Source organism: Protopterus annectens, chromosome 8.part0 (genome assembly GCF_019279795.1).
Source record: "Protopterus annectens isolate FY-2018-M chromosome 8.part0, PAN1.0, whole genome shotgun sequence".
Lineage (NCBI taxonomy): Eukaryota > Metazoa > Chordata > Ceratodontiformes > Protopteridae > Protopterus > Protopterus annectens.
The window spans coordinates 1,699,964,886-1,699,981,198 of NC_056741.1; the positions used below are offsets into that span (position 1 = coordinate 1,699,964,886).

At 43.0% G+C, this 16,313-nt stretch overlaps 1 protein-coding gene across 1 annotated transcript in view; it reads right to left on the minus strand.

Moving 5' to 3' along the window:
- Positions 1-16,078, minus strand: part of PLA2G15 (phospholipase A2 group XV) — a gene marked incomplete at its 5' end in the record, with an annotated part of 2,054,678 nt that extends 2,038,600 nt beyond the window's left edge. The window contains one exon of the mRNA XM_044079504.1: positions 15,915-16,078. Within this exon, the coding sequence (XP_043935439.1) occupies positions 15,915-16,078 (164 nt within the window). The remainder of the gene's footprint in view (positions 1-15,914) is intronic.
- Between the last annotated feature and the right edge of the window lie 235 nt (positions 16,079-16,313).

The following is a 16,313-nucleotide window of genomic DNA, read 5'->3' on the forward strand; positions in this document are numbered from 1 at the left end:
GGGGGCCAATTTCAACAGAGATCTAAGCAACAACTAACAGTACAAACTTTAAAACCAAAAAAAATATTCTCAGCTCTGTATATTTGCCAGTCAGTCTCTCAGACCAGTGAGACAACAGTTTCAACAGAGATCTAATCAACAATTAAACTCTATAACCAAAAAAACATATACTCAAGCTCTGTATATTTGCAGATAATCTGTAAGGCAGTCGCTCAGAACACAGGTTCCAGCAATTTGAATGTAGCTATTACTATACCAACTGAAGACACGGCAGAAAATGGGGGAGGGTGGAGAAAACAGTTTCACGTATACATACACACACGATATATATATATATACACATACACACACACACATACATATATATATACATACATATATATATATATATATATATATATATATATATATATATATACACACACACATACACATTTTATATATATATATATATATATATATATATATATATATATATATATATATATAGACACACACACATATATATATATATATATATATATATGAACACACATACATATATATATATATATATATATATATATATATATATATATATAGACACACACATATATATATATATATATATATATATATATATATATATATATATATATATATATATATATATAGACACACACATACATATATTTATATATATATATATATATATATATATATATATATATATATATATATATAGACATGCATATATATAGATATACAATTATGCGTCATAGCACATAGATATATATATATATATATATATATATATATATATATATATATATATACACACACACATATACACATAGACATATATACACACACAGATACACACTTCTACGGGACTTTTTCTTACAAATACTGGGCTTTCACAAAAGGTTGCCATGCTACTGGAATCTAAGAAGCCTTGGAGTTCTTGCCCACCCACAAAAACTTGACAGTTTCACTGTCACACATTATCAAAATGCACTTTTTATCAGACTAGCAAGGTCTCCATGATATTCCATAGCCTCAACACCCTTGCACATCCCTGGTTACTGAATAGAGGGTTCTGGTTTACCTTCCCAACAGTAACTTTGCAATGAGCCCCCTTTTCCCACACTTTTAACAGCATTAAATATGACACAGTTGCACTTTTTTTCAGTTAACTTACTAAAAAAGTCTCTAAATATACTTCCATTTCTACCATAAAAAACTGTCTATTTTAGAGGGTCCCTGGCATTTAAGCATCAACAAGTAACACCCTCTTAAATCTATCAATAAAAGGCAAGTATAACATGGCAGTGAGTGCAGCTTGGAGGAACACTAAATAGTTACAGTATTATTAACACAAAGGACTTTACCATATGAAGCCGCAGACGCACTGGAGGTAATACATACACCTCATTTTACAGCCTTCCAAAAAACAATATCAATATTAAAGGAAATCTTGTTAACAATAGTAGCATATATGGAAGGTATAATGAGAATTTAGGTGACTGAAATATTACAATCAGAAAAAAGGAGGTGAACAAATGTCTAAGAAGATGAAATGCATCAATGAAGGGGACCTTCAAGGAAAATTACTTCTACAGAATAGGGATAGTAGAAGGACCACAAACACTGTAGTCTACTCACACTTCTGCATACTGTCAGAGAGAACCTGCCTTAAATAGGCAGGAATCTTCTGCTGCTTCTTACCTGCTACCTGAGGTAATCCCTCAAAGGGACCAAATCTTTACTTCTTACTTGATAGATATCCTATATTAGCTTTTGTAGTTTAGAGTACCTACTGCTCCTACCCATGCCTACTGGCATCATCTAAGCAGCACACCTGGCAGTATCATCATGCTCTGTTAGACTTCCACATAGGCAGTACAAGTATGATGTTCAAGTACTGGCACAGCATAAGATAACCTGATGAACCCTTCTCCACACCAATAAAACCCAAGAGCAACTAAAACATGATCAGTGCATGAGGAACTTATCATATGAAATGACTGTTCAGTTATAACCTAAGCTTGAGGCAAAATATTTCTTGGATGGCAAAAGCCAGGGTACTTTTTTGGCTAGGCTTATATAGGCCCTAGGGCCAATAGCCTAGTACCTACCTATGAAATAGTGTCTGCAGAGATTATAAAACCAATTTATGAGCAGAAATACATCACAAGGGGCCACATACTGCCCTAGATTTTTCCAAGCAAAAACTTAAACCTGCATCACAAGATGAACTTTGCTACCCATCCCATACAAGGTCTTATTCCATTGCTGCCTGCCCCTTACAAGCTCTTATTCCATCTCTTCTGAGCAATACTGCTGCCACTGTAAAGTCCAAAGGTTTTGTCTCCATTAATGCCTGCAAAACGCTGCTCCAACATGCTCACTACAACCCTTCTTCCCATGACATGTATTTGAACTTCAGGCCCTACTGCACTTCACACTGCAGACACTCTGCACTCTATTGTCCTAGTCAAGTGGGATTTCTTACTATGCCCCCCCCCCCCCAACACTTTCAACTCTCCTGCCTTTTAAAAGGTTCGTTTTTTTCTTGGCTCATGGCATTTTGCTGCTGCACCGCTCCAAATTAAAGTCATGGAATTTCTGTGTTACCATTTCCAAATCAATGGGCACTGCCACTGTAATGTAGGCCTTTCTGAAAGTACACCCTCCACAATTTGTGTATACCACATAACAGTGAAAAACAGGGCACTTTATCACAACAGCATTCTTTCACCACCTTCCAAAGGATAATCCACCAAAGGTTCCATATTGTAAAAACAATGACATTCCAAGGCACAAGTCTACCAATACTCACAATAAGTAAGGTGGGAAGCTGCATGGTCACCAAGATGGAACAATGGGATCCAGCTCTTTCAATTCCAATAAAAGAGCAAAATCCACAAGGTAAGCAAGTGGAGCAATCCGCATTGATTACTGCCACCAGTCACCAATGAATGTGCTTCCTGTTGGTGGGACTAATGCTCTATTCCACAAAATGATTTTTCCTACAATTCAAAGACAGACACTTGCTGATAACAAGTGAATAAACACTCAAAGTATACCACCACTCTTGAAGAACCCATACCCCAAAAAGCCAAGCAAAACTCCACTTTACAATCATACAGGTACCTGAGCATCAATGTGGTGTTGTCAGCACACCAATTGATTCTTTCTGCATTGACTGCCTATCCCTGTACTGGCCAGAATGCCACTAACCACACCATGCATTGCTCTACCACTGACCTTCACTCTAATGGACCTGTGAAGTAAGGAGTTTACTGATTCAGTGTCATGTTCTCGAGTCTTTCCTAGAAAAATTACTGGCTTCAGAGTATAAGAAAGTGTACTTGTTACAAAATGCACTCCTACCACATGATGCTGCATCACAATGCAGTGTATGCAGAAACACCATTGAAATGATGTACCTTTACATGATACAGGGGCTATATACCATCAGATATGCAAATTATACATTTAATGTGAATGGAAACAACACTGGGGGCAATGCAATACACAGCTAATAATTAGTCATTGCCATAACACAGAAAAGTAAATAGGAATAATCAGAAGGCACAAACATTGTGAAACACGAGCTTGCAAGTTTGCCCACATCCCTTAACCAAGCTAAAAATTTCACTTAGTGAAAGCAGCCCCCCTCCTTTGTTATATTATAGCAATGTCTTTTCGGCTTTTCCCGGTTAGGGGTCGCCATAGTGGATCACTGGTCCACTAATGATTGGCAGTGAATGTTTACAGTGCCAGGGTGACGGCCCAATGCCCAAACTTCACAGAAAGGAATATCCACACGTACCTACCTGCATGTCTATCATTTATGCAGGTACAGGGAGGACATGCAGACTCCGCACAGAAGGAACTCCAGCCGAGAATTGAACCGAAGAACCTCTTGCTGTGAGAGGCAGCTACGCTAACAACTGCACCACTGCGGCCATAAGTCCTTTGTTATATTATATTTTAGAAAATTAAACTGATCTGTATCTGTCTCTTAAATTTCTAGATTCACCTGTGGCTTCTGAATCCATCAACTTTCTTCAGAGGACTGTTCCAACTTCAGGATCATGAGGTCTGCAAAGGAAGTACAGTTGTGTACACTCACCATAAATGCAGATTGTATTCACTGTTGCAATCCTGACGTGTGATGATTCCCAAAGCTGAGACGAGGTGGAAGGTAGATTATGAAGACGACAGGATGTCCTGCAAGATGGCAGTGGCAAATCCTGCTCTAGACTCCGACAAGGTTGATAAGCAGCAGCTTTTGGTAAATGTATGCACAGATGGCCAGGTAGCAGTTTCCAAATGGTCTCTGGTAGGTACTCCTTTCAGGAAGGCAGCAGAGGTAGCAGTGTTTCTAGTAGAGAGACTGTAACAAAATGAAATACAGTGAAAGATCCACTAGGAGATAGTCTGTTTGGAGACTGGTTTCCCTTCAGAGCCAATGGCAAAGGACACAGAGTTGGTCTGATTTTCTGAAAGATTAAAGTTCTGTCAAGACAGTAACAAAACTGACTGTGCACATCCAAGGGGCGAAGGATTCTGTCTCCTGGTTCCGAGGCTTGGTAAAGGGAAGTGGGCAAGTGTATAGGTTGATTCAAAGATGTGTCTGAGACCATCTTGGGCATAAAGGACAGATTAGTCCAGAGTGATATTCTGTCTGGATGGAATATGAAATATGGTTCCACTGCCATGAGAGCCTCCTAGTTGAGGTGATAGCCAGGAAAAGAGCAGTCTTCCAAGTTAAGAATTTTAATTCAGCAGAAACTACCTGTTTGGGGGGGGGGGTCAAATTTTCTAGAACAAAATCAAGGTCTCATGAAGGTGGGGGTTGACTCCTGGGAGGTCTGATGTGAACCACTCCCTTAAGGAATTGTTTTATCATGGGGGGTGGGAAAAAGAAAGGAGGAACAGTAGGGACGTGGGCTGAAATGGCACAGGTGCGAATTCTGATGGAAGAAAAAGATAGGCCGCCATCAACCAGGGAAGCAAAGTAATCTAAACTGGCAGAGATATTAGCAGTGTTAGGACTGAGGAGAATCTTTTCCACTTGGCTTAGTATGATTTCCTAGTACTAGGCCTTTTAGCCTCCGAGAATGATCATACCCTCAAACTGATGAGTTAAAAATAGAAGAGAAACTACCAAAAAACTAGCAAATACACGAGAAGAACAGGAAACTGTAGACAAAGTCACCAGCCACTCAAAATTTAGTGTCGGACATGAGAAATACGTTCAAAGTCCGTAAATCTTGATGTACTAAGTAATAATCCTCAAATTCGAGACCAAAACAGCAAAGAAACCAAAGTGAGAAAGCCAAAATTGCTTTAATTTGATAGACCACAACAAGTAAAAACGAGCGCTTTCGCCTGGTGTATCCCAGGCTTTATCAAGTTACAAATGTGATATGGCCATCCCCTTTATTTATATCATGGGATAGGCCAGTCAATTAATTAATTAAGCCATTTCAAGTATTGTTTAACCATAAATTAACCAATTAATTAATTGACTGGCCTATCCCATGATATAAATAAAGGGGATGGCCATATCACATTTGTAACTTGATAAAGCCTGGGATACACCAGGCAGCTTTTACTTGTTGTGGTCTATCAAATTAAAGCAATTTTGGCTTTCTCACTTTGGTTTCTTTGCTGTTTTGGTCTCGAATTTGAGGATTATTACTTAGTACATCAAGATTTACGGACTTTGAACGATTTCATGTCGACTAAATTTTGAGTGGCTGGTGACTTTGTCTACAGTTTCCTGTTCTTCTCGTGTATTTGCTAAAAATAGAAGAGTACTTTGGGGAACTATCCAGGCTGAGAGTTTTTGAGTCTAAGTTGGGATGCACAAACTTCCCCTTGTACTGTGTCAGAAGGTCCACTCTACGAGGTACCTGCCACAGATTTTCATTGGTTAAACTTAGAAGAAGGGGATACCAGTGCTGTTTGGGCCAGTCTGGGGTTATCAGAATGACCCTTGGGCCTTTTTCCCTTATTTGTAGGAGGACCCGTGCAAGAGGCAGGGGAGGAAATGCATAAAGAAACATGTGGCTCCGAAGGAAGGAGAAAGCACCCGTCCTCAAGGCTGTGGGTAGTTTGTTCCTGAACAGAAGCTTTTCAGTTCAGCATTTTCTTTGGTGGCAAATCTATGTTAAGAAATGTTTCCTGATGTAGATGCCATTTGTGGGGAAGTTCCTGCTGAGATGATCTGTGTTTTGAGTCACTGGGAGGTACACAGCAGCCATGAGGTGCATCCCCAGAGAGTGAGAGTGAGCAGTCTCCCAGATCTGCATCACTATTCGACAAACAGGGCAAGAGTGGTTGACCCCTTGTTTATGTACCACATGACTGTGGTGTTTTCTGTTTTGACAAGCAAGACCCCTTTTTTTCCTCTGATCTCTGAATGCTACTAGCACCTTTTGCACTGACATCAGGTCTTTTCAACGTATGTGCTTGTGTCTGAACCAATTTTTCCATTTGCCCCGAGATTGAAGGTGGTGGAAACCCAGGCTGTTTCTGAAGCATCTGTGGTTAAAGTTTGGCTCAGAGATGAACCTACAGGGGAGACCCAGGTTCTGGGCATATGCCCGTATCCACTATGCAAATTCCTCCTTGAGGCAAGGGATCAGCTGAATTTGTCTCCAGTGACTGAGTGCTGGCACTACAGATTCTTGAGGTACCACTGGAGCTTCCTCATGTTTAACCTTGCCACAAGGATCATAAGGATACAAGATGCCATGTAGCCTAATGATCTGAGGTATCCCTTGACTGAGAGGCATTGTGTCTGCATCAGGAAGGAGACCTTTTCTGGAGGAAGGAAGGCCTTTTGAAGGGAGGAATCCAGGACAGCCCCCAGGGAAACTACCCTGGTTGATGGGTCTGTGTTGGATTTGTGAAGCTTTATGGTGAATCCCAAGGAGGTGAGGAGGTTCTGAGTGAAGGCCAGATACTTGAGCTTGAATGAGGCAGACATCTAGGTAAGGGTAAATCTGCATCCCTCTTGTTCTGCAGAAGGCAATCACAGTAGCTAAACACTTTGGCTTGTCTACTGCTCCCAGGGTCTTCACAAAGGGCAGTGCAGATAATTGAAAGTGATGGGTGCTTATTCTGAAACAAAGAAAACTTCTGCAAGATTCCTCCACAGTAATGTGCAAAGTAAGCATTTTTTAGGTCTAAGGTGACCATTAAGGCCTGAGGGGCTATCATGGGAAGTAGTTTTTGAAGAGTCAACATTTTGAACTTTGGTACCAGCAGGGACTGATTGAGGGTGGATAGGTCTAGAATTGGATGCCAAAAGCCTTTCTGGCCTAGAACAGCCTGGAATGGAACCCTTTCCCTATTTGATGTTCTGCTACTAGTTCCACTGAGCCCTGTGAACTGGTGAATCTGACAAAGGGCCTCTGGTCTTTGGATTTAGTTGAACATCCGGATAACCAAAGTATTCTTAATGGCTCCTTGAAAGTGAGCCTGTAACTGTCCGAGATGACTTTCAGAACCCACTTGTCTGAAGTAATGAGGGACCAATTTTCTTTAAACAGGGATAATCTTCATATCGTTCCTGGAGAGGGTGGGGGTAGCGGGTAGGGGAAAGGAAGAGTCATTGCTGCTATCTACTAGGGACTTGTGGCCTAGAACTCTCCTGCCTGTGGGTTTCTGAGGACCACTGCCCGGACGTCTGACTGATGCTGCCCTGAAGCCTTCCCCTCCAGGATTCCCTCTGGCCACTTTTTGATCGAGGGGGAAAGGACCAGTGTTTAGTGGCAAATTCCTATTAAACCTAAAAGGCTGAACTTGGAGGAAGCTCTTGACAGTTTGCACAGATTTTGCTTTGTCTTCCATCTTTTTAAGCACAGCCTCAGCCTTTGGCCTAAAAAGGAAGTCCTTTATCCAGGAGTGCATACAGACTTTTGGATTCAACATGGTCTGGTAGGGCCTGTTCCCTAAGTCAAGCATGTCTTCTAACTGAACCAGATACAGCAGCTCGACTAGAGGCCTCCACAGCATCATAGCCACAGTGCAATGAGAGTCTAGCCACCTGGGAACTGGAATGGCAAAGGTCCAACAATTTTTTGGAAATGTTCTTGGCCTCCAGGGAGGATATCTTTTGCTTCATTTAATCTAAAATACTTTATTTGTATTTTATCATATGAAGCTGGCAGTTGAGGGCCCTCATGGCTAGGGTAGCAGAAGCGTAGACTTTTTTACCAAACTTAGCAAGGGCCTTGCTTTCTTTGTCAGCAAGTAAAGGGTTATTTAAAGAGCACACTCTTGCTCCCTTGGGACATGAAGTGACAATCTCTGGGTCAGCAGAGGGGTTTTTGAAGAGGTATTTATGAGAGTCCGGCACCCTGTAAAACTTGTCTTGTTTTTGAGGGGCTGGAGGTAGAGAATATGGATTCAGGAAAGAGTCCATAAAAACATCCTCTACCACCTCCAATACATGAGGAATAGCCAATGGTTTGTGTTCCAGGAGGTCGAGGAACTCCCTAACCCTCTTTTAAGGGTGTGGGTATTCCTGTGCCTCCCACTGGAAATGTTCCCTCACAGCATGGAGCGTTTCCACAAAAGTGAAGTCTTCAGGAGGTGAAGATGAAGGCAGACTCTCCTCAGAATCTGAATCTTCAAAAGTAGTAAGGAACGGCCCCTCCTCAAAGACAGACTCCTCCTGATCAGAATCATCATCATCTGAATCAGGAGGTTCAGAGAAAACTTCAGGGGTAGGATCCCTATTCCTTTTTCATGGGGGAAGACTCTAAAGGGGGTTGCCTTGCTCTGACTAAGGAGATAAGGTCCTCGGCTAACCTGACCAGGTCTTGCTGACAGGCCTACTGGCTCTCATGCCCTAGGTTAGGCATAAGTCCAGAGATAGAAACCTTCTTAGAAGTAGCTTTGCCTTGGGCCTAGGTACATCCCCAATCCTGACACCAGTCTCTAAATAAGAACTGATGCCTCGAAGGAATGTCGCCTGTACAAGGTCGCTTGTCGGAAGCAGAGGTCTGCTGAGCAACTCCAGACCAGACTGATCAACTGTAAGCCAAGGCCTGTGCAGAAGTTGAGGGACTCAACAGCACGTCGGACTCTATACGGGTCTCGACAGAGGCCTGAGCCATCACCTCTGTCACAGAAGGGGGCTGTGAAAGCACCTCACCTTCCTCAGCAATAACTAACTTTGGGGGACTGTCAGATGGTGAACACATCATCTGAGGCCTTAATTTTGGGTCTTTTTTCCTTGTCATTCCTACGCTTATGGAGCTCAACCTCAGGACGACCGTCCGATGCCATCAAACAATGTAAAGAAGATGGTAGACTAAAATGCCTAGCTAAGATTTCAAACCTACGCCTGATGGTCCTAGAAATGAAACGGGTGCAATAATGTCAAGTAGGAACATACTGATCCGGTCCTAGACAGGTGACACACAATTTATTAAAGTCTCTGTGTGGGATTTGCTTACCACAGTGGAGACAACTGTTAACCTTATCCAACATGAGTTAAAGCAATAGAAAGAGAGTTCTACAACAGGGTACTTAGCTTTAGAAGACCTCTCTGTTGTGCAGACCGACCGAAGCACTGAAAAGTACAGTTTTGTACCTACCATAAATGTAGATGTTCGAAGATCCACATTGCTGCAGTCCTAACACTTGGGTAGTCCGCTGTCCACGGTCGGCCCGAATATCAAAGTATAAGGCTGACGTCGGTCAGGGCGCATTTAACTGACGTCAGGACGTCAGGGTACAAATGCGCATGACCGGCGTCATATCCTCAGTCTTTTCTTGCCCCAGATGTCAGAAGACCTTAAAAAGAAAGGTCAAAACCAAAAGACAGCAAACAAAGAACCAACCACCCTTGCACTAACTATATGTACAATAGATATAATACACACAATATGTACAACCCAACCCACACAACCACCTCCAAGCACAGAGGGAAGGAGGGAGGGTTGGACTGCAGCAATGTGGATCTTGAACATCTACATTTATGGTAGGTACAAAACTGTACTATGTTCTTCATCTCACATTGCTGCAGTCCTAACACTTGGGTAGAATCCCAAAGCAGAGATAAGGGAGGATGGCTAACTATAAGGAAGCAGGAGCTGCCAAAATGCCCTGCAAAACCACAGTGGCAAAACCAGCCCTGGACTTAGAGTAAAGTGGCAGGTGATAATGCCTAGAGAAGGTATGCACAGAACTCCAAGTAGCTGCCTCTAAAATATCCTTGGTTGCCACTCCCCTCAAAAGGGCTGTGGAAGTGGCAGTAGCCCTAGTGGAATGAGGCCTAATCCCAGCTGGAACCTCCTTGCCATGATGGGAATAACAGAAAGCAATGCAAAACCCAATCCACTTAGAAATAGTTTGTTTTGACACAGGCTTGCCCTGAGAACTCAAAGCAAAAGAAACAAACAACTGCTGAGACTGCCTGAACCCTTTAGTTCTGTCCAAATAATAACGCAACTGCCTGTGTACATCCAAAGTGTGCAAAATCTTTTCCCCTTTATTTTGGGGATTTGCATAAAAAGTAGGCAAATGAATAGTCTGGTTTAAAGCCACACTAGAAACCACCTTAGGCATAAAGGAAGGATTAGTACGTAATGATACCCTATCCTTATGGAAAATCAAGAAAGGCTCAACTGCCATAAGGGCCTGCAATTCAGAAACCCTTCTTGCAGAGGTAATGGCCAATAAAAAGCAGTCTTCCATGATAAATATTTCAACTCAGCAGTAGCTGCAGGCTCAAAAGGTTGTAGAGTGAGTTTCTCCAACACAAAATTGAGATCCCAAGCAGGAGTAGGAGCTCTTCGTGGGGGTCTGATATTCTTTGCCCCTCTGAGAAATTGCTTGAACAAAGGATGAGAAAACAATGGCGGGTCGCAATCATAGTGAGCTGAAATTGCTGCAGCATGAACTTTAATAGAAGAGAAGGACAAACCTTTGTCCAGTAACTCAGTAAGATATTGAAGAGCCACACTTAAATTTGGCTCAGAAACATCAAAATCCTTTGCTGCACTCCAAAATAAAAATCTCTTCCATTTATCTGCGTACACTTTCCTTGTACTAGGCCTTCTAGCTTCCAAAATCACATTCAAAACTTGTTGTGGAAGTTGAGACCTTTTATGGTTCAAAACAGAATATGCCAGGCTGTGAGGTGAAGAGAGTGAAGTTTGACATTGAGCAAATGGCTGTCTTCCTGTGACAACAGGTGTGGAATCGAAGGCAAGGGCCATGGCGGCTTCCCTACGAGACTTCTCAGTAATGGGTAGCAGTGCTGTCGAGGCCAATCTGAGCTATTAAAATCATCCTTGGCTTGTCCTGTCTGGCCTTCAGAAGTACCTTTGGGAGGAGAGGCAGAGGTGGAAAGGCATACACATGAAGATTGCTCCAATTGAAAGAAAGAGCATCCACTTTCCAAGCTGTGGGATGAAACCTTTTTGTGCAAAACTTTGGCAGCTGATGGTTTAGTGGAGAAGCGAACAGATCTATGTCTGGAGGTCCCCATGACACTGTCAATTTCTGAAATACATGAGGATCCAATTTCCACTCGTGGGGATCCATAATTAAGCCTGCTCAACACATCTGCTAAGGAGTTCTGTGCTCCTGGCAGAAACCTTGCCTGAAGATTGAGCTGTAAACTGAGAGCAGTCTCCCACAAAATCATTGTTTGCCTGCATAGAGGATAAGAATGTGTTCCCCCTTGCTTGTTGATGTACCACATGACAGTTGTGTTGTCTGTTAGAATCAACACCTGTCCTGGAAGAAGGAATTCCTTGAAAGCTATTAATGCAAACTGGACTGCTAACATCTCCTTCATGTTGATATGTAGATGTTGTAGTCTGACAGGCCACTTGTTTTGTATCCATTTTCCATTCAGATGAGCTCCCCAAGCTTTGTCTGAGGCATCTGTCGTTAAAATCTGACTTGCCTCTGGCCGGGTCACAGAGAGTCCCTTGTTTAGGTGACATTCCTGAGCCCACCACAAAAATTCCTTCTGAATGCAAGGTATTATTGGAATGACAGTGTCCAGATCCTGGCAGTGCTGTGTCCATACATTTTTGAGATACCATTGTAGCTTCCTCATATGCAGTTTGGCATTGGGAAGCACCAGAATACAAGATGCCATGAACCCGAAGGCTTGAAGGACTGTCCTTGCAGTCAGCCCGGACTGATGAGATAGTTGATGGAAGTAAAGGGATAGACTCTTTTGTTTGTCCGGGGTTAAAAAGGCCATCTGGGCTGCTGTATTCAGTCTCACACCCAGAAAGCACATGTCTTGAGAGGGTACTAGACTGGACTTTATTTCGTTCACAGAATACCCTAGGCATCTTAGCACTGCTATCACATACTCCAAATGACGAAGAAGCTCTTCCTTTCCTTGAGCCAGAATCAGGCAGTCGTCCAAATAAGGATAGATCTGTATTCCTTTTAGTCTGAAGAAAGCTATCACTGGAGCCAGAACTTTCGTGAACACTCTGGGAGCAGTAGATAAGCCAAAGGGCAATGCAGAGAACTGATAATGAGAAGTCCCAGCTCGAAACGCAGATACTTTCTGCAACTGAGTCTGATAGGAACATGAAGGTAAGCCTCCTTGAGATCCAAAGTTACCATCCAATGATCTTTGCCCAGCAGAGGTAAAAGCTGCTGCAACGTCAACATTTTGAACTTGGGAATGTCCAGATAAGTGTTGAGGATAGATAAATCCAAAATTGGTCTCCACGTGTTCCCCTTCTTCGGTACTAGGAACAGGCGAGAATAAAATCCTAGGCCCACTTCTGGCAGAGGGACCGGCTGTATGGCCCCTAGTTGGAGCAACAGAGAAACCTGTCTGTGAGCCTCTATTCTTTGTTGAGGAGGAACGTCCGGCATGCCTTTGAAAGGAGGCAAGGTATGGAAAAACCTGTAGCCGTGGTGTATGATATCCAATACCCATCTGTCCTGGGTAATTAAACTCCAATTTTCTTTGAAGAGTGCCAACCTTCCTCCCAAAGGTGCTGCCAGACGAGCAGGCTCTGGCAGCTGAAAAGGTAGGTCATTGGGTCTGTTTACGAAAGGACTGACCCCTGCCCTCACCCGAAGCCTGTGCAGGAGAACTCCCTGTTCTAGGCCGGAAAGAGCCCTGAGCTCTGCCCTTACCACGTCTAGATCTACCCCTAGACTGGGAATCATAAGAAGGATACGTCCACCCCTTAGTAGGCCAATTTCTACTAAACTTTGGAGGCTGGACTTGCAAAAAATCTTTAACAGTCTGCATAGACTTAGCCTTGTCTTCCATCTTCTTTAAGACTGTCTCAACAGGAGGCCCAAACAACACGTCAGATTGTAAAGGAGCATCTAAAATCCTTGTTTTAACATGTTCAGACATATTCTGATCCCTCAGCCAGGCATGCCTGCGAAGAACAGTCCCAGTGGCAGCCACCCTAGACGAGGCCTGTACAGCATCAAAACCACATTGCAAAGAATGCTTACCCACCTGTTCAGAAACATGGACTAAATCTTGCAACTCTTTACAATCAATACCAACTGCCAGAGCATCAACCTTAGACTTCAATTGTGAAAGGAGATAGTGTTGGTATTTCAACATGTGAAACTGGCAATTCAGAGCCCTAATAGCAAGAGTGGAAGAAGTATAAACTTTCTTTCCCTATCTATCCAAGGCCCTAGCCTCCTTATCTGTAGGAACCGGATTCTTAACAACAGAAGCCTTAACACCCTTAGGCCCCTGGCTAACAGTTTCTGGGTCTGCCCTAGGACTTTTAAACAGATACTTGTGAACGTCCGGCACCCTGTAATACCTATCCGGTTTAACAGGAGCAGGAGGTAAAGAATCAGGATTAAGAGAAGCCTCTGTAAAAACATCTTCCACTACATCCAAAACAGGAGGTATAGCCAAAGGCCTATGCTGGGGTAAAACAGAAATTCCCTAAGCCTTTTCCTGGAATCAGAGAAGTCCTGACCTTCCCACTTAAAATGCTCCCTCATGGAATGAAGAGTTTCAGAAAAGAAAAATCCTCAGGAGGAGTAGCAGAAGGAGTAGAATCATCCACATCAGAATCAGAATAAGGAGAGTACTCCTGCAAGTCTTCAGCCGAAGACTCTGAAACATCTGAAGCTTGCTCAAAACCCCCCAGCTCAGGCTCCACCCTAGGTCTCTTAGCAGGAGGGGGCATAGAACCCCTAATCAAAGTAATCAAATCTTCTGCCATTTCAAGCATATGCTTCTTGGGCATAGTACCTGAAGAGCTAGGGGTAACACCAACTGAAGCTAAACCTGGCCTGCCCCTGGGAGAAGCCTTAGTAACAGAAGGAGAGGGCCTAACCACCTTAGGAAGGGAGGGGAGAATAGTAACCTGAGAAGCCCCCTCAGCCTGACTTGCCTCCTGAGAGGCCACATCTTGCAATAATAAAGTTTCACTCTGTGAACACAAAGAAATCTCCACCGACACCTCTAAAGAACCGGCGTCCGGCACAGACGGTTCTTCTAGCCTAGGCTTAACTGTCTTGTCCTTGCGCTTCTTGAGGCGGGCCGGAGCATCCGACGGCATTTTATAATTGCACCGCTTCCCAAAGACTAACCTTGCACAATCCAACCTTCTCTTTATAGTGCGTTTATTAAATCTAGCACAAGAGTGACAGCCAACAACGTCGTGCTCAGGCCCTAAGCAAGGAATACACAAAGTATGATAATCTCTATGCGGTATCTGTTTCCCACAAGAAACGCAATTATTAACTTTTTCTGACATCCGGTAAATGACTGAGGCAAGAAAAACAAAAATATTCCCCAGCGGGTACTTAGCCAACTTTGAACTCGGTCTGAAACTTCTAAATAGAAAAATCTCAGAACGCCAACCGGCACTTGCAATGCTGCTTCTGCATCGGACCATGTGGCAAAAAAGACTGAGGATATGACGCCGGTCATGCGCATTTGTACCCTGACGTCCTGACGTCAGTTAAATGCGCCCTGACCGACGTCAGCCTTATACTTTGATATTCGGGCCGACCGTGGACAGCGGACTACCCAAGTGTTAGGACTGCAGCAATGTGAGATGAAGAACATCACTGCCTTGGGCTTTGTCTACCAGACAAGACTGATGTCATGGTGTCAGCTGGCTCCCTTTATACCAAAGCGTACTGACGTCATGGTACGGCACCCGCCAGCCTTAGGAGAAGGGATATTTTCACTCTGGTAGTCAGGCCGGCCAAGGGCTTCCACAGCAGGAAATCAAACCAGTCAGGACTGCAACAGTGAAACATGAATAATATCCCTAGTAATCTTCTGATGACTTGTGCCAACTGAACACAGATCTGCTTCCACACCAGCACATTTTCCATATATGCCACTGGTACCTCAACTTTGGAAATAAGCCCCTCATTACAGTAGTGAGAAAACAGGAAAGAATAAGCATTTACAGGATTTTGTGTGGCTCCTCCTCCAAAGAGAAGCTGTAATTATTTCTACATGTTATGATTACAATAGATAAGAAGTACCATCCAACAATGTCACAAACCACATAAACATGTCCCAACTACAAGCACTACTATTGTGGAACGTGAAGTGCTAACCTTGGTGGAGAACATGAGGTGAACATTTCCTCTATTCTGGGCAACAGCCCCACTATTAGTAGCCAACCACAATCTCTAATCAGAAAAAACTGTAAAGGAAGAGGAAAAAATCCAACAGAAATGAATTCGGAAAAAAATGCTTCACATTCCAGGTCTTCTGAGTGGCAAAAAGGCTCAGTAATTAGAGAGATAATTATCTTCAAAACTAACCTATACCATACCGTGACAGCAACAACTAATGACAGTGCAAGTAAAGAAACATGCACCTAATAAAATGAGAATGCCTGTGATACCAACCAACAAAACCCTCTACCCCTCCGGCATACAGTGTCACGGTTAAATAAATCAGCCTGATATTATCAACCCAGCAGTCGATGACAAGAGGCAGAAGCAATTCCAGGTTCAGCCACAGTGTAAAGTAATCATCAGTCTTCTTGGAACACAGGTAATGCACTACACTCGGCTTGTCCAACTTTGCTTCCAACTGGTTACCCAAGTCTCCAGGCACTGCAAGTAATTAAATACAAATTATAATGATCAAAATAAGCACCTTCAAAACCAGTAATATACCACACTGTAAAGTAAAACCAGTGTACACTTCATTGTTCTTTTTCCTCCCTCCTTTTGTGGACAACGGGTTAGCCCCACAGTCTAAATGTATGCCAGCACTGTAACCACAACAGTAATTAAAGCCCAACTATAGGATCCTGACATAACTCTAGTTCTACTACTCTTGTCAAAGTCAGCAG